Here is a 19,540-nt window from a genome sequence, read left to right on the forward strand (position 1 = left end):
CAGATAGGTCTATTCCAACGTGTAACTCTAACACGCTGCACTGCAGCCGTTGTACAGCAAGGACCCCTAATTGGAAGCTGGCACAGCGGGACACCTATTGTCCGTTGCTGTGGTAACCAGCATTTGCCTTTTCACCTGCACAAACAGCGGCGGCGTCAGCTAGCAGACACAAGCGCTATTGCTGTGTCCTGCTTCGTGTCTCTTAGGGAGATTGTTTTTATGGACATGGAGGAGTTTTCAGGAAGAAGGAGATAGTTATAAATATAATTTTGCACATGAGCAGGACACAGCAATAGCGCTTGTGTCTGCTAGCTGATGCCGCCGCTGTTTTGCATGCTTGAAAAGCCGAATGCTGGTTACCACAGCAACGGACAACAATAGGTGTCCGTCGCTGTGCCAGCTTCAAATCAGGGGTCCTTAGCAAGCAGCGTGGAACGATAGAGCCGTACAGTGCCTTCCTGCGCTGTACGGCGGCTGCAGCTTGCTCTGAGCTCAGTAACTGCACGAAAGTGCAGTTACAAGTTGGAACAGACCTATCTGATCGGACCAGAGAGGGGGGGGGAATACATCAGAAATGGAAAGAGCAGTTACAGTGCCTCCTATTATACAATGGTTTATGCTGAATCGGCGTCAGTAAGGTAAATTTGCCCGACGTGACTCATTAGCTATACATGTGTACTTGCAGTTTAAAAAATCCTTTTCAACAGTCACAATCCATGACATTAACAATGCTAAACATACAAATGTTTATGTTAAATGGACTTAAAATGAAGAAATTAGCCATAGTGCCCCTTTAATATAAATGTGCTAAATGGCTATAAATCCTTTAGCTAGCACTAGGATAGCTAGTAAGAGTCTCCGGCACCCTCTGATCCAGGCCGCTCCCCCGTTTATACATTACCCAGCCTGGATCCAGCGATGGGCGCAGCCTCCCCTGACAGCTCCGGTCTTCACTATGGGGAGGATCGCACATGACGTCATGCGCAAACCTGATCCTCTCCATAGAGAGACTGGAGCTGTGCCGGGAGGCTGCGCGATCGCTGGATGCAGGGGGGGTAATGTATAAACGGGGAGATCGGCGGGGATCCAGGGGTGCCGGACACTCTTACTAGCTATCCTAGTGCTAGCTAGAGGATTTATAGCCATTTATTTATTTATGGGGGACTCCTGGGGCCACAGAGTGGTATGCCCGACACAGTGTCGGGCATACCGCTAAGGAGGTTAACCTCCCTGGCGGTAAGCCCGACCTCAGTTCGGGCTACGCACGCAGGAGGATTTCTAAGGCCCTGCTGGGCCGATTTGCATAATTTTTTTTTTGTACACGCAGCTAGCACTTTGCTAGCTGCGTGTACTTCCCGATCGCCGCCGCTCCGCGCCGCTATCCGCCGCGCCGCGACCGGGGAAGCCCAGCAGGAAATCCTGTTCTAAACGGGATTTCCTGCTTCCACTGATCGCCGGAGGCGATCGGAGAGGGTGGGGGGATGCCACTAAGCTAGCTACATGATTTAGAAAAAAAAAAAAATAGTGCTGCGCTGCCCCCTGGCGGTTCTAATTGACCGCCAGGGAGGTTAAGGGGAGTGCAACAGCTGGAAAGAGGGATGATGCCCTCTATGCAGTATTCAATAGAAGAAAGAGCTGGCACATTCAAAGTAAATCTTTATTGGTTCCATGTAAAAGCATAGGGCTGACGTTTTGGAGCCACGTAGGACCCCTTTATGAAGGCTCTTGCAGATCTAAGTAATCTTTAAAGGTAGGCAGTTAAAATCTGACAGCCGACAGGTTTTGGGCCAGTCCATCTCCCCATGGGGAATTCTCAGGGTTTTCTTTGTTTTCAACAGCATTTCCTGAACAGCAGTTTCATTGCCAAAATAGTAAGATACCAGCCAGCTTCCCTACTCACTTTCACACTATTTTGTCAGTTAGACTTTGCAAATGCTGTTCAGGAAATGCTGTTTTAAAAGAAAAAACCCTGAGAATCCCCCATGAATAGATGGACTGGCCTAAAACCTGTCGGTTCTGTCAGATTTTAGGTTCCTACGTTTTTCACTATAGTGGTCCTTTAAAGGCCTCCTGCACACTACATGCCATTCCGATTCCAATTTGTCATTTTGATGTGATTTTACATGGGAATCAGACCTGCATGCTGTGTTTTTCTCCTTGTATTGATAGCATACAGAGAAAATCAGAAATCAGATTTGTGATTTGCAGTGTGCTAGAGGCCTAACACAGTATTTTACATTAAGGGAAGGGAGACACCGAGAGCCCGATATGGTGTAGTATGTACTGGCAAACGTAATGTGGGTGATGTGATTAATAGGAGTAATACTCACAAGTCTGGGTTACCTTCCAGGCAACCACTGTATAGGCAGGCGGGGAGATTAGACCTGTCCCCGCTCAGGATTAAGAAGTCGCTCTCTGTAGATAAGGAAAAAAGGGCCAAAAACCCCTCCACCCAGGGGTGGATACAGTATAATCAGCAGTGTAACAGAGGCGCCAAAAGTGTAAAAATGAATAAAATGTTTAAAAGTAGGGAGGTAATAGGTGGACTTACCTCCCCGATGCAGACACAGGAAAATATCGAGTTTTTCGATAAAAAACGTTTAATTTACAAACTCCAATATTTTGCAACGCGTTTCGTGGGTTCAACCCACTTCATCAGGCTATCAAAGGAGTAATCAAAATGAACTGTAGACAGAAGAAACAAAAGCTACTGAGTATCTCATTAAAATTGAATCCAATAGGGGTATTGAGCTTGTTGCTAATAAATCAATGTATACATATATCTACACGCAGTCCCAATAAAGTCTCTTACAGCATAAAGATCACAGTAGAGACTAGTGTGGCGTAAGTGTTAACAAATATTACAGTAAAAATCAGTGAGATGTGGTAATCATAGGTTTCACTACAGGTTATGAAATACCATAGTGGAGAGTTGCACACTGAATTATAATCTTATTCAGTGATCTATGTTTTAGTGTTGATTACAAGCAATAGTAAAATCTACATGGTATAGTTGTAAGGTGAAAAACAAGTAGACGGATGTCAATAAATAACAGCCTAGCGCTGTGTGCAATCTAAACAAACAATGATTGTCAGACCTTAAATAGTGACAGCGCTGGGTAAAGTAAAATGGAATAGAAATCTTACCTGTGAGCTGTCTCAGCAAGCTTAGCGCCTCTGTGCCTCGCTGCTGCTTTACTGTTTAAGATATAGTGGGGCTAATTAGTTAATTGGGGCCAATTAGCCCTGATTTACAAAAGATAGCAAAGCACCTGTAGGCGTCGCGTCATTATGACGTCGTACGCTTGCGCAGAAAGGGACTGGTGTCCAACAAAATAGTGGCAATGTGGGCGGAAGTGTATGCCTCCTCCCTCCTTCACGTGCACGCTGTGAGTGACGGCCAGGGGCAGCGTGAGTAGGACGGGTATGCGTCCTCGCTTGTTTGCGCATGCGCGATAGGAAGCGGCGAGGGCGCTACCGCCATCTTAGTTTATGGAAAGGCGCGGCGGCGCTGTAATTCTATGGCCAATCTTTCTATGAAGTGGATAGGGTAAAGGGCAAGGGGTTTTTTTTTTGTGTAAGAGGGATTAAGGGGAAATAAAGTCATAACACTTGGGGAATATAATTACAGATATAAATGTGAAAGTGATGATATAAAAATAAATATAAAAGATCATAAAAAATAAAAAACCTAAAAAATACTAAAAAATATAAAATAAAAAATAAAGAAATAGAAAACATTTGGTAGGCGTATAAGAATATGTCATTGTGATTTTTGTGGTGTAGCATAAATTTCGCTATTTGTTTTAAAATGTTTAACAATGTTAACAATTACTGGGGCCTAATATTCTGGGTATTGTTATTCTTGATATGTCCAGAGAAACTGGAAACCCCCTGTGGGTACCATAGTTATGATTTAACCTGAGATATCATAAAACATAAAAACACATGTTGTAAAACATATAATAAAATGTAACATATACAAGAGATACCTTATATAGAAAACATATTAAAAAAGGCTGTTAAGGCAAAATATTTGGAGTGATCATGTGCTATCTTGTCATAAAAGTACACTATCAGACCTAATAAAAATTACAAGAATAAATACACATAATAATATGAAATAAAAGAGAGGACCAATAAAATTCGATCAGATTATATGGATTGTTAATATATTTTCTCCAGTTGCTCGTTAAGGCCTGCTGGAGTGAGAGTTTTTAAAATTTGGATCCAGTACATTTCTTGTTTTTTTAAAAATTCAAAGGTATCCTGGCGTGCATTGGGGACTTGCTCAATTAGAGTGATATTAAAAAGGGTCGGATCGTTGTGATGGTGTGTAGTGAAGTGCCGTGACACGCTGTGTAATGGATATTTTTTGAGAATGTTTCTTTTGTGCTGTCCGACTCTGGCCCGTACCATTTGTGTGGTTCGGCCTACGTATTGTAACTTACATGGGCAGGAGATGACATAGATGACATTTCGGGATGTACAATTGATATGACCTTTGATGGGATATGTTGTATTGGTAACGTGGGATCTGTAGTGGTCCGTTGTAGAAATAAACTGGCAGGCCTGACATTTTTTGTTTAAGCAGGGGAAAGAGCCTGGTTGTTGTGGGTTTCTTGTGTCAGAGTCTGGTGTTTCACTGGTATTGACACGACTTGGGGCTAGTATGCTTTTTAAGTTCGGGGCTCTTCTAAAAGTTATGGATGGGGTTTTTGGCTGGTTATGGAAGTTATCCAATCCTCCTCCAGACCTAAAACCAATACCACCACTCCTCAGGACAGTACTCCCAGGTTCATAACTAAGTTCAGTTCACAACACACCCAAATTAGACAGGTCCTCAATACCAGGTGGGAGATCCTACGCCAAGACCCATATCTACTACCACTCCTGCCAAAAACCCCATCCATAACTTTCAGAAGAGCCCCGAACTTAAAAAGCATACTAGCCCCAAGTCGTGTCAATACCAGTGAAACACCAGACTCTGACACAAGAAACCCACAACAACCAGGCTCTTTCCCCTGCTTAAACAAAAAATGTCAGGCCTGCCAGTTTATTTCTACAACGGACCACTACAGATCCCACGTTACCAATACAACATATCCCATCAAAGGTCATATCAAATGTACATCCCGAAATGTCATCTATGTCATCTCCTGCCCATGTAAGTTACAATACGTAGGCCGAACCACACAAATGGTACGGGCCAGAGTCGGACAGCACAAAAGAAACATTCTCAAAAAATATCCATTACACAGCGTGTCACGGCACTTCACTACACACCATCACAACGATCCGACCCTTTTTAATATCACTCTAATTGAGCAAGTCCCCAATGCACGCCAGGATACCTTTGAATTTTTAAAAAAACAAGAAATGTACTGGATCCAAATTTTAAAAACTCTCACTCCAGCAGGCCTTAACGAGCAACTGGAGAAAATATATTAACAATCCATATAATCTGATCGAATTTTATTGGTCCTCTCTTTTATTTCATATTATTATGTGTATTTATTCTTGTAATTTTTATTAGGTCTGATAGTGTACTTTTATGACAAGATAGCACATGATCACTCCAAATATTTTGCCTTAACAGCCTTTTTTAATATGTTTTCTATATAAGGTATCTCTTGTATATGTTACATTTTATTATATGTTTTACAACATGTGTTTTTATGTTTTATGATATCTCAGGTTAAATCATAACTATGGTACCCACAGGGGGTTTCCAGTTTCTCTGGACATATCAAGAATAACAATACCCAGAATATTAGGCCCCAGTAATTGTTAACATTGTTAAACATTTTAAAACAAATAGCGAAATTTATGCTACACCACAAAAATCACAATGACATATTCTTATACGCCTACCAAATGTTTTCTATTTCTTTATTTTTTATTTTATATTTTTTAGTATTTTTTAGGTTTTTTATTTTTTATGATCTTTTATATTTATTTTTATATCATCACTTTCACATTTATATCTGTAATTATATTCCCCAAGTGTTATGACTTTATTTCCCCTTAATCCCTCTTACACAAAAAAAAACCCCCTTGCCCTTTACCCTATCCACTTCATAGAAAGATTGGCCATAGAATTACAGCGCCGCCGCGCCTTTCCATAAACTAAGATGGCGGTAGCGCCCTCGCCGCTTCCTATCGCGCATGCGCAAACAAGCGAGGACGCATACCCGTCCTACTCACGCTGCCCCTGGCCGTCACTCACAGCGTGCACGTGAAGGAGGGAGGAGGCATACACTTCCGCCCACATTGCCACTATTTTGTTGGACACCAGTCCCTTTCTGCGCAAGCGTACGACGTCATAATGACGCGACGCCTACAGGTGCTTTGCTATCTTTTGTAAATCAGGGCTAATTGGCCCCAATTAACTAATTAGCCCCACTATATCTTAAACAGTAAAGCAGCAGCGAGGCACAGAGGCGCTAAGCTTGCTGAGACAGCTCACAGGTAAGATTTCTATTCCATTTTACTTTACCCAGCGCTGTCACTATTTAAGGTCTGACAATCATTGTTTGTTTAGATTGCACACAGCGCTAGGCTGTTATTTATTGACATCCGTCTACTTGTTTTTCACCTTACAACTATACCATGTAGATTTTACTATTGCTTGTAATCAACACTAAAACATAGATCACTGAATAAGATTATAATTCAGTGTGCAACTCTCCACTATGGTATTTCATAACCTGTAGTGAAACCTTTGATTACCACATCTCACTGATTTTTACTGTAATATTTGTTAACACTTACGCCACACTAGTCTCTACTGTGATCTTTATGCTGTAAGAGACTTTATTGGGACTGCGTGTAGATATATGTATACATTGATTTATTAGCAACAAGCTCAATACCCCTATTGGATTCAATTTTAATGAGATACTCAGTAGCTTTTGTTTCTTCTGTCTACAGTTCATTTTGATTACTCCTTTGATAGCCTGATGAAGTGGGTTGAACCCACGAAACGCGTTGCAAAATATTGGAGTTTGTAAATTAAACGTTTTTTATCGAAAAACTCGATATTTTCCTGTGTCTGCATCGGGGAGGTAAGTCCACCTATTACCTCCCTACTTTTAAACATTTTATTCATTTTTACACTTTTGGCGCCTCTGTTACACTGCTGATTATACAGTATTTTACATGATCTAGAAAAAATGCAGTGATCTGATTATGTCCTACATAACATGCGTGCATACAGCATAATAATGAGCATCTTAACTTTTGTTTCCCAGTATGTACTTTGCCCTCAGTGCCCTCACAGGAGCAGCATGTTTCCACTTCTACTGAGCCAGGTAAGAAATATGAATATATATATAAACAAATCCTAGGCCAGGACACTATCTGCATGAAGTTTGTATGTCCTCCCTATGTATGTGTGGGTTTGCTCTAGGCACTTCAGTTACCTCAAACATTTCCAAAAAATACAGATAACATAATTGGATCCCCCCAAATTGGCCTTAGACTATGATAGTCTAAGGACAATCATTTATTTAGTATTCATGCAGCACTGGCATCTTCCACTCAATAATAAATATATATAAGAGTGAGAGGAAAGGTCTTCAGCAGGGATGAAAACAGCATCAAAAACCTTGCCAGACTAGACCTGCAAATTCTTCTTGCTGTCCAGAACAAAAAACAAACTTTTCACTTGAAATACATGGTAACAGTTGGTTAGATTCCTTCAGAGGAGTTAATGGATCATCTCATTTGGTTGTTGTCAGAAGGCAGGGGACCAATAGCAGAATGTATTAAGGGCAGTTTCTGACCTATTTGATGCCCCGGGCACAACAACTTATGCCCCCCCTCTCCCCTCCCTTTACCATATACAGATGCACAATATATGGAGATTAAAGAATTAGTAGGGTATTATCAGCTCATGATTTTACTTGAATGGACACTGAAAGGTTGCAAGAAATTGCAGTGGCAATGCAAAAACTGGAGTATGCTCGGGCCTAGGGCACCAGGAAAGCAAGGGGCGGGCTGTGGGTAGCAGTTAACCTGCCAAACATTCGGCCTGCTACTCAGAGTTAGCACGGCTAATCAACAGCCAGATCTGGCACTCAGCGGATGAAGAGGCAGCAAACGGGTTCTTACAGTGATCTCTGAGCTGCCTGTCACTGAGGGTGAGAGAGATACACAGGGTCTGATGCTCACTGTGATGTGAAAAGAGGCCAGGAACTTGAGTCTTTATTGCCAGCAATACATTTTTATGCGCTTTGCATTGCCTGTACAATTTGTTGTGGGTTTTTTTGTATATGTTACGGCCAGAACCCGAAGTGTGGCCACTTCTAGTTGTGGCTGGCCACTTCGGGTTCTGGCCGGCCAATGTGCGAAGTGGCCGCAGCGCAGCGGCCAATGTTAGAAATGTAATGTTTACGCCGTCTCGCTGCAGCCAAACTGATGACAACTTGCTTAATTTAATGAAATATAGCCGGCGGCTTCACAATGTAATAGATGAAGCCGCCGGCTTTCGCACTGCCTCTCTCCTCTCCTCCCCCCCCCCTTTCTCTCCTCTCCCCGCCTCCCATACAATATACGTAGCAGCTGGGGACATGCAGCCGGAGAGTCGTTCGTCGCGGCAGGGGCAGCAGAGCGGGGAGGCTGCAGACATTGCTTCTGCCAGCACCCGCTCTGCAGGAACGGCAGGATTCCCCTGCCGCGACGAACGACTCTCAGGACACGCGTGTCCCCGCCGGCTGCTACTTATTGTATGGGAGGCTGGGGGGGGGGGGGGGGTTGGGAAGAGGAGAGAGGCAGTGCGAAAGCCGGCGGCTTCATCTATTACATTGCCGCTGGCTATATTTCATTAAATTAAGCAAGTTGTCATCAATTTGGCCGCAGCGAGACGGCGTAGACATTACATTTCTAACATTGGCCGGTGCGCTGCGGTCGCTTCGCACATTGGCCGGCCAGAACCCGAAGTGGCCGGCCAGGACTACAAGTGGCCACACTTCGGGTTCTGGCCGTAACATATACGGGTTAATCTTTCATAGACGTATCACCAGAATGTGTGCATTTTTACCACTTCACCCCAAAGCGGTTTTTACCCTAGCGGACAAGAGCTATTTTCACCTTTCAGTGCTAATCCCTTTCATTTGCCAACAGCTTAATCACTACTAATCACAATGAAATGATCTATATCTTGTTTTTTTTTCACCACCAATTAGGCTTTTTGGGGTTGATTGATATTTGTTTTCAGTAATTACTTTATTTTCTATACATTTTAAAGAGACTCTGAAGCCACTTAAAAAACAGCTTTTTACCTTTTATTTATGTGCGGCATGTTTGCCCCTCTTAAAACACTGCTATCCTGCGGCAGAACGAGGATTTTTTTACCCCCCAACTCCCCTGTGCAAAATCCACGACTGGTCGTGGATTTTGCTGCCCTAAGGAGGCAGAGCTTTCAGCTGCAGCTCTGCCTCCATGCGCTTCAATCAGCGCTGATCGCCGCCTCTCCTCCGCAGCTGTCAGTGAAGGAAGACTGAGAGGGGCAGGGAGAGGCGGCGATCCGTGCTGATAGACCCGTGTAGAGGCAGAGCTACAGCCAAAATCTCTGCCTCTCACAGAAGTGCTTCCTGCAATGTGCCACAGGGGATTTGGGGGGTAAAGACCCCTCGTTCTGCCGCGGGATAGCGGCGTTTAACAGGGGCAAACATGCCTAACATAAATAAAAGGTAAAAAGGGCGTTTTTAAAGTGAACCTTAAGTGAGAAAAAAAAATTGAGTTTTACTCACCTGGGGCTTACCTCAGCCCCCTGCAGCTGATCGGTGCCCACGACAAGTCGCTCTGATGCTCCGGATCCCGCTGGCGGCCACTTCCAGTTTCGCCGTCAGGACCCGTCAGGCTGGGGAACGCGGCTGATACTACGTGTTCCCAGCCAAAATAGCACCCCTATGCGGCCATATGTCCGCATAGGGGTGCCTATGCGGACATATGGCCGCATAGGGGTGCTATTTTGGCTGGGAATGCGTAGTATCAGCCGCGTTCCCCAGCCTGACGGGTCCTGACGGCGAAACCAGAAGTGGCCGCAAGCGGGACCCGGAGCATCAGAGCGACTCGTCGTGGGCACCGATCAGCTGCAGGGGGCTGAGGTAAGCCCCAGGTGAGTAAAACTCAATTTTTTTTCTCACTTAAGTGCCTCTTTAAACTGGCTTTAGACTCTCTTTAAAGGGAAAAACAAGGAAAAAAATGAAAAAAATACACTATTTCTCCAATTTCATCCACTATAGTATTATATTAATATAAACACTGCTACTGTACACAAAACCCACATCTGCCTATTTGTCCTGGTTATTACAACATTTTAATGATGTCCCTAGTTCAAAGTATGGTGACAATATATAATTTGGAAATTAAGGTGTATTATTACTATGGTGTTTTTTCTTCCTAACTAATTTTACGTGCACGTGCACAGGAACGCACGCGCACAGCAGCAGCAGCACTGTTTGACTTATAAAAACGTCCTGGAGCCATTAGGAGCCTCTAGCAGGACGTTTTGATAAGTCTGGTTGTCATTAAGTGGTTTATATATAGCACTGGGATTGCATAAGTAACATACAAACAGAAAAATAAATAAATGTAATACTGGAAGTACAACAAAAGCTCAACCTGAAGCACTAAGTGCATATTCTAATACACGTGGTGAACAAACTCTTCATAAAAATCCACATGTGCCACCACTAAGAAAAACACTCCAAGTCATTGGAGTGTTTTTCTTAGTGGTGGCACATGTGGAATTTTCAAATACTGTTTTATTATTGGTGCTGTGACTAGTGCTTGCTCGGATACCCTTTTCAAAATCAAAATTGGTGCTGTGACTAGTGCTGCTCGGATACCCTTTTCAAAATCCGAATTGAATTTGGATCCGGACACCCAGATATCCGGATCCAAATCGAATATCCGAATCCAAACTTTTTGATATCCGAGTAAACTCGGATATCCGAACCCAATATCCTGGATATCCGGTCGGATTCGGATATCCGGATAGAAGACCGGAAGTGACCTCAAAATGGCTTAACCACTTTACCCCCGCGCGTACGTATTTCTCCGCCCCTTTTTCCATCCTTTAACAACCAGGGACGGAGAAATACGTACTTTCCGCGTTCCCGACGCTGTCCGCGCTCCCGCTCATAAACACGCCGCCCGCCGCTAGTAAACACGCCGCCGCCCGCTCGCCCAGAGATCAATGAACGGGAAAATCCATTCCCGTTCGTTGATCTAAGCCCCGCAATGATCCGCTGCTCTCCTATGGGCAGCGCGATCATTGTGAGAAAAAACTCACGTGTCCAGCCTCCTTATACTTCCTCCAGGCTTCCGGAAGGAAGCTTGGAGGTCGCATTAAAACAAAAAGTTACTGTGGCCATCTTGTGGCCAAATAGTAAACTACACCCTACACATTTTTCACATACAAATAAATGACTTTTACACATAAAATTAACTCATTACCTCCCACACTCCCCATTTTTTTTTTTTTTGTAATTAAAAAAAAATTAAAAAATTTACAATTAAAAAAAATACATAAATAGTTACCTTAGGGACTGAACTTTTAAAATATTTATGTCAAGAGGGTATAACATTGTTACTTTATAAACTATGGGCTTGTAATTAGGGATGGACGCAAAAATGAAAAAAAATGCACCTTTATTTCCAAATAAAATATTGGCGCCAAACATTGTGATAGGGACATAATTTAAATGGTTTTATAACCGGGACAAAAGGGCAAATACATTTCATGGGTTTTAAAGAGACTCTGAAGCGAGAATAAATCTCGCTTCAGAGCTCATAAATAGCAGGGGCACGTGTGCCCCTGCTAAAACGCCGCTATCCCGCGGCTAAACGGGGGTCCCTTCACCCCCAACCCACCCCCCGCAAAAGTGTGTCGTAGAAAAAGTCGCTGGCTGTCTCTTCCTGGAGGCAGGGCTAACGGCTGCAGCCCTGCCTCCAGACGCGTCTGTCAGCGGCGCATCGCCGCCTCTCCCCCGCCCCTCTCAGTGAAGGAAGACTGAGAGGGGCGGGGGAGAGGCGGAGATACGCGCTGACAGACGCGCGTGGGGCAGGGCTGCGGCGGTTAGCCCTGCCCCAACCAGGAAGCGCTCCCCCGGTGTATCGAGGGGGATTTGGGGGTGAAGGGACCCCCGTTAAGCCGCGCTATAACGGCGTTTTAGCAGGGGCACACATGCCCCTGCTATTTATGAGGTCTGAAGCGAGATTTATTCTCGCTTCAGACTCTCTTTAATTACAGTAGCATGCATTATTTAAAAACTATAATGGCCGAAAACTGAAAAATAATTATTTTTTTACCCACATTTTTCCTATTTTCCCATTAAAACACATTTAGAAAAAAATAATTCTTGGCATAATGTCCCACCTAAAGAAAGCCTAATTGGTGGCGGAAAAAACAATATAGTTCATTTCATTGCGATAAGTAATGATAAAGTTATAGACGAATGAATGGAAGGAGCGCTGAAAGGTGAAAATTGCTCTGGTGCTCAGGGGGTAAAACCCCTCAGTGGTGAAGTGGTTAAAATGCTTCCAAAAGTTTCTTCAAATGGAAAAAACCCTTCAGAGGTCTTTCTCTCTCTTTCTCTCTCTCTCTCTCTCTCTCTCTCTCCCCTGAATGCCTTCGAAAGGGATTTTTGCCATTGAAAGTGATTTTGGCTTCTGCTCGGATATCTGAACTAACTATCCGCCCGGATTTCGGATTTCAGATGGGAAATCCGAGTTTGCTCGGATAGTGCTATTCGGATTTCAAAACATATCCGAATTGCTATTCAAAGTTCGGATAGTGGAAAAAGTTTGGATTATCTGGGTAGTTCGGATACCCGAATGTTGGATGAGCATCACTGGCTGTGACTATGTCACAGCACCATCCTCTCCCCTCCAGCTCTCCCTGTAGCCCCCTTTCTGCTCAGTCATAATCTTCGACTGAGCAGAACGTTATTTTTTACTTCAGGTGGAAGGCACATTTTTTTCTTTTGCATTTGGTTCATATATTCATGAGCAGGTCGATGACCCATCTCACCCAAATAGTTTCCTCTTATCATGAGGTATAAGCCCAGTTTTACGTTACATAACTAGACTATCCTCGCTGAAGTTTTTGTTAAGTACAAAATTGGTTCCGCAACAAGCATGCTCGATTGACAATTTGGCCTATTTCAGGCCGAAATTGTTGAATGTATCTCGATCGGGTGCGCATCCCTAACGGCATGCAATAGCATGATGGACCCCAGACCGCTGTCCACCACAATACAAATGTGCCCCTTACCCCGGTGCTCATGTATTGTAATCTCACATGCTCCAGCTGTACAGACTCTCATCTGCTGCTTCTCCTGAGTGCATCCAGGCCTGTGTGTGATGTCACTCACGCACTATATGCTGTACCTGCCCTGTGTGGTGGCTGCATGTGTGCCGGCAGCACTTGGGGGAAGCAGCGGATGAGACCACTAGCCACCCCAGCTGGAGTAGGTGAGATTACAATGCAAGGGCACCGGAGGAGCACATTAACATTTGGGGGGATAGCAGCAAAGGCCCCACAGGCGGTGTTACGAGGCTGATTCCTAAGAGATTTCATGGTAAAATAGTTTGGGAATCGGCTTGCGGTGTATAGATATCTCTCAATAGATATCTCTCCGATCTGTCTCTTGGCCGAATCTGCACCTTTACTAACAGGAGACGGCCTTATGCCAGCATTGATATACTACCACATGTGTGACGCATGGACCATTCTTTGCACATCATGAGCTGGCACCCTCTCTATGATGAGTTCCTTTGTATGGTTGCTCAGCATATGCTACACTTGTCAATACACTTCTGTTTCTTACATGTTTATGTGGTTATTACAAAATATTTATGCACTTTTGTGGCAAACTTTTTATAGTTACACTGCTTGCAGCAACCACTTTTTGGGGGGCTCTGATGTTGCAGTACACTGTTTATTTACATCTTCAGGTGCTGAGTGACTTTGGAGTGTTTTTCATTGTGGTGACATGTGCTCCCTTATGAAGATTCTAGTCACCGAGTTTATTAGAACATTCTCATATACGTTAGTACAGCTGCTATTTAACTGATTGGCAACCTGTAATTTTGATTTACTTGCAACTAATTCCATATCCTTCCTGGGAAAATGTGAATGTTCTGCATATTTTCCACTGAACATTTGATAGAGTTGCACATTTTTCTTCTGTAAATCAGCCTCTTTGGCCTAAAATCACAAAGCATTACCGCATTTGGTATTGCAGAAAACAGCTAATTTTACCGATAAATTGCCAAATGCCAATTCACTAAGCCTTTTACAGCACTGAAAAGTTACCATCTGGGGCTTGATTCACTAAGACAAATTGCATGCCTTATCCGAGTTAACACGCCTTATCAAAGTTAACATGTCTTATCAGAGTAGCATATCGCACGCTTCGAACTTATGCCTGCTAATTGGCAATGACGAGAGCTCTACTAGTCCTGCCCTGAACCCCTGCAGGTTTGTAGCACTTGCTATGCTACTCTGATAAGGTGTGTTAACTTTGATAAGGCGTGTTATCTCTGATAAGGAGTGTTATCTCTAATAAGGTGTGTTAACTCGGGTAAGGCATGCTATTTGTCTTAGTGAATCAAGCCCATAATGAGATAAATTACCAACTTGTGCAGTAAATACCTCAAGAAATGTCAAGAAATTGTGATTCACACAGATTAAAGCATTTGGTAAATCATGCAAAATTGTTCCCTATTTACCTCCAGCTCTGACCAGCAGGTAACTCACAGTCTCCTTACGGTAACATTGACAGATGTAGCAGACAGCCAATAGGGAGAGCCAGGCAGCAAATAAGGAGAGCCACACAACCCTGCTTCTCACCCTATTTGGTTCGATACTCTGGAGGGCGGGACTTCAGAACGGGCAGAGCGGGAGAAGAAGACATTATAAAAGGCTTTTCTGTATACTTTTAGATGTGCATACAGTGGGATGCGAAAGTTTGGGCAACCATGTTAATCGTCATGATTTTCCTGTTGTTACGATAAAAAAATGTCAGTTAAATATATCATATAGGAGACACACACAGTGATATTTGAGAAGTGAAATGAATTTTATTGGATTTACAGAAAGTGTGCATTAATTGTTTAAACAAAATTAGGCAGGTGCAAAAATTATTGGAACTCAAATTGGCTTGGTAAGCTCAGTGACCCCTGACCTACATACCCAGGTGAATCCAACTATGAGAAAGAGTATTTAAGGGGTTAAATTGTAAGTTTCCCTCCTCTTTTAACTTTCTATAAAGAGTAGCAACATAGGGATCTCAAAACAACTCTCAAATGACGTGAAGACAAAGATTGTTCACCATCATGGTTTAGGGGAAGGATACAGAAAGCTGTCTGAGAGATTTCAGCTCTCTGTTTCCAGAAACTAGAAACATATTGAGGAAATGGGAGACCACAGGCTCAGTTCAAGTTAAGGCTCAAAGCAGCAGACCAAGAAAAATCTTGCATAGACAGAAGTGACGCAAATGCAATCGCAATCGCATTTCATAGTGGAAAAGAGCCCTTAAGGCGTGTTATCTCTGATAGGGCGTGTTAACTCAGATAAGGCATGCTATTTGTCTTAGTGAATCAAGCCCCAAATGCAGTATTTAACCGACCTAAAATATTTTACCCAACTGCCCTTAGTGAATTGAGGCCTATGTGTTTAAATCAGTATTGAGTACATTTGTGTCTGATTATATGTAACTCATTAAAATGTGCTGAGCTGATTTTCATATAATTTTTCTGTTTTAAGCACCTTCAGAACTCCTGCTGCCCACACAGGAACAGAAGGTTGAGCCAACCATAGAGACAGGTAATATAGAGTGTTGACACAGTCTACATGTACAACATGTTTGCATCTTCACTTAAAAGGACCCTGAGCATTGGCTAAAAATGGAAAGCTGAACTTACCTGGGGCGTAAGGTCCCTCGGCGTCCTCTGGGACCCTTCCATTCTTCTGCTGGTGCCTCCGTAATGTGCAAGACTTTAACCAGAGTTGTGCGCAACTGCATATGCACGGCCAATCCACGTGCACGGATCACCACCATGAGCGTTCAGTCCTCGAAAGACTGAACCACGCTTGCCCAGAACGCTCCTGGAGACAGGCACATGATCGATCCTGGCGCATGGTTGGGCCATGCATGCAGACCTGCGCACAAGGACCTCACACCCCAGGTAAGTTCAGCTTTCCATTTTTTGCCACTGCTCAGGGTCTCTTTAAGCCCCTTTGACACATGACAGAATTCTAGTGCAATTTCAGTTTTTGTGAATTCACGTTTACCGCACATCTAATGCAAATCAGTGGCATCGCATTTGACATACGGTGTTGTGACTTTCAGCATATTAGCTATCAATGCTAAATATAAATGTAGAGAGAAAATGCTTCTGTCATTAGGACGGATAAATGGTAGATCAGACAAGCACTGTAAATATAGATTCATTTTTGTTTTTTTTTAGGACCTTATGGCATCAAGCTGTGTTCAACAGAGCTATATGAGAAAATTTGTTCAGAGGAATGTGGTAAAGTATGTATACATTCTTAAAATTAAAATCTTGGTAACTAAGGTGCTATTTACTAAGAAAGAAGATGGGGAGGCTACCTAACCCTGCCCCCTACAGTGTTAAGTAGCCTCCACAGTAAAGATAGCCAGCTGTGCCCCCCGGTTTTAGGTGTCCTCCCCTCCTAGTATAGATAGCCAGGTGTGGTAGCCCCCCATATATAAATAGTCAGATATGTCCCCCTGAATTGGGTATCCCTCCCCCGTATATATAGCCAGATGTGCCCCCCAGGATTAGGTAGCTCTCCGCCAGTATAGATAGCCAGATGGGCCCCCAGGATTACCTAGTCCCCCCTCCTCAGTATAGATAGCCAGATGTGCCTCCAGGATAAGGTAGCCTCTTCCTCCCATATGCAGAGATGGGCTGAACAAGATGCGAGGGTACAACTCAACTGTCAGTGCTTCTGAGAACTTCAGCATATGTCCTCCACATCACGCAGTTCACCCTCTCCTTGCTTCTGCTTGCACCACTAGGGCAAGGAGGGGCACTCAGGGCTCTGCGTTAAGAGGCTGGTGGTGTCTTCTCAGTCTCCCCCTCGACCTGGTCCTGCAACCCAGACCATTTGTTGTTGAATGTGGAAGTGTGTACATGTAAATCGTAAATATATTCAGGTGACATTTTCTTGAATCTAAATTCTGATCTAAACTCTAAAAGGTTCTCAAATTTCTCAAACCTCTCGAATGTTATGAATTCTCTACACTAGAATATGCATTTCTAACACAGAAAACTTTAATTAAGATTTTTTTATTTAGGAAAACTAGCATTCAAACTCACTCTGGGCCCAGCCTACTTTATTTCTTATCAACTAATGTAGATAAGTAATACTACCTTAGAATACAGAGCCCCCTTAAAATAGATAGGTAATGCCCCCTCAGTATACTGTATACTGTATACTGTAATATCTATACCTGTAGTATAGATATGTAATGCCCCCTGAGTATATAGTGCCCCCTAAATATATTGTTGTAATCCTCACTATAGTGCTCCTATGAAAGTATTTTTCTTGTACAACGCCCTTATAATAGTTTCCCGTAAAACGTGCCCCCATCATTTGCACTTCCCCAAACAGTATCCCTCCTTATTCTGCTCCCCCCATATACAGTAGTACCACAATTAACCTAATGAAAGCTCTCTGCCAATACAGTACCTGTAAAATAGTGACTCCCCACACGGTACATACTCAATATACAACGTGACGCTGTTAAAGCTGGATGTAGGCATCTGAGTACATCCTATATAGCATTCTCCACCACCTTACTGCATGGGCTTGCTCTTTCCAGTTAAACAATAAGTAAATGTTCTCACCATCAACTGTGGACTCCTGTCGTGCCTCGAAAGAGATTTTCTGAGGTCCAGGTAGGGCGCACAGCTGGTGTTCCTAAGCTCTGCTTAGAGTAACCACTGGCCAATGATCAACTCATTTTACCCCATCACAGGGCTTTCTGAAGAAGTTGCTGTAGTGGTAAGTTAACACTTTCGCCACCACACTGTATCGCCACAAGGGACGTGCTACCACGTTAGATCATTTAGGGGGATGTTTGCCACAGCTATGCATTGCCACATAAAGGAAAGAAAGGAGCAGGATTTGTAGGATTTGAAGTAGAGAAAAGAAGGGTAGAATTTACATTTCTGTATCCCAAATCTTTCCCAAGACTCCAGGAATTTGAGGATTCACCTGGTTCACTATCTAATACAGACTCTTCCCTCCACCCACACTATTGTATGGCACTGAGCAGAGTTTTTTTGTTTTCAATCATTTTTATTAAACTTTTCAAGTAATAACATATTGCATGGTACATCTTGCAAATTCGAACGTATGTAAGACAGCAAAGACAGCATTTTAAGGTGCACAATATAATACTTAGTAATCTAAACCATCATAACATTGCTTCTACCATGAAGACCTCCTGCACATTGCATTATATAACATTTCTAACCAGGTCTAAAAATGTGTGAAATATGGAGAGCACAATGCCAATGGTAGGGTTAAGTATACAATGTTTTTTCCGGAACATTGAGGCTATTTGGGAATGTTGAGGAAGGAGAGACACTAGCCACCAATTTACCAAACCCTTACTGGGTAAGGCGGAGGCCTCGCTGCTCATGATTTTGCTTCTGGAACCTACTTTCCAGTGAAGTGAAGGTACACACACTTACTTATAGGTAAGTAGTAAGGCACGTAGACTGTATGTCCCTACGTGTATCGATAGAGTTTACCATTTTAGTCTTGTAACTCAAAGGATAGTATAGGCTATGGCAATCTCTGCAAACATTATTCTTTCCACAGTGTTAACAAAACAATATACCGGTAACAAAGCGTGCCTAATTGTATTTGTAATAGCCCGGGTGTAAGTCATGTGGTAGACCTAGCAATTAGGGAACGCTTGGCCCAATGTAGAGAATATGTAATAACAGTAAGAGAATGTAAGAGAAATGAAGTGTAGCAGCATTTTTATGTAATAAACCTTTTTATTTGCTTCTCTTGTCACATATGGCTTGTTGTCATGAGATCTGGATTTTTACATCTGTTAACAAGTGCAGATTTGTATAATTGGACCAATAAGGTCATAGGTGCACATTGGCATTATCAGAATGAATCCTTGAAAATGTATGTCTACCTCTCTCTAGCTTTTGCCTTTCAAATAAAAAGTTGTTAATTTATACTTTATAACAGCATATTCAAATTTCATTTTTTTTAGCTTTATGAAGTATGCCCTCAGGAGACGCGCAAACGTCGTGCTCTGGTCATCTGTAATAAGAAGTTTGACCATCCTGATCTTGGGGAACGCAGAGGGGCAGAGTTTGATGTGGACGGGATGCAGAAATTGTTAGAAGGTCTTGGATACGAAGTTGAGCAGAAAACTAACCTGACAGTAGAAGTAATACATCTTTACTCTTTTTTATCATGTCTCTGTTGTCGCTGGTAAACTTCTATAGTATTCAACAGAATTGT

At 43.0% G+C, this 19,540-nt stretch overlaps 1 protein-coding gene across 1 annotated transcript in view; it reads left to right on the plus strand.

Annotated features, from left to right (window-relative positions):
* The window catches only part of LOC137544666 (caspase-1-A-like), a 59,221-nt gene that overhangs the window by 9,552 nt on the left and 30,129 nt on the right, over positions 1-19,540 (plus strand). The window contains exons 3-6 of the mRNA XM_068265762.1: positions 7,254-7,313; positions 15,782-15,841; positions 16,486-16,553; positions 19,287-19,466. Of these exons, the coding sequence (XP_068121863.1) occupies positions 7,254-7,313; positions 15,782-15,841; positions 16,486-16,553; positions 19,287-19,466 (368 nt within the window). The remainder of the gene's footprint in view (positions 1-7,253; positions 7,314-15,781; positions 15,842-16,485; positions 16,554-19,286; positions 19,467-19,540) is intronic.

This window comes from Hyperolius riggenbachi, chromosome 2 (assembly GCF_040937935.1).
Source record: "Hyperolius riggenbachi isolate aHypRig1 chromosome 2, aHypRig1.pri, whole genome shotgun sequence".
Taxonomy (NCBI): domain Eukaryota; kingdom Metazoa; phylum Chordata; class Amphibia; order Anura; family Hyperoliidae; genus Hyperolius; species Hyperolius riggenbachi.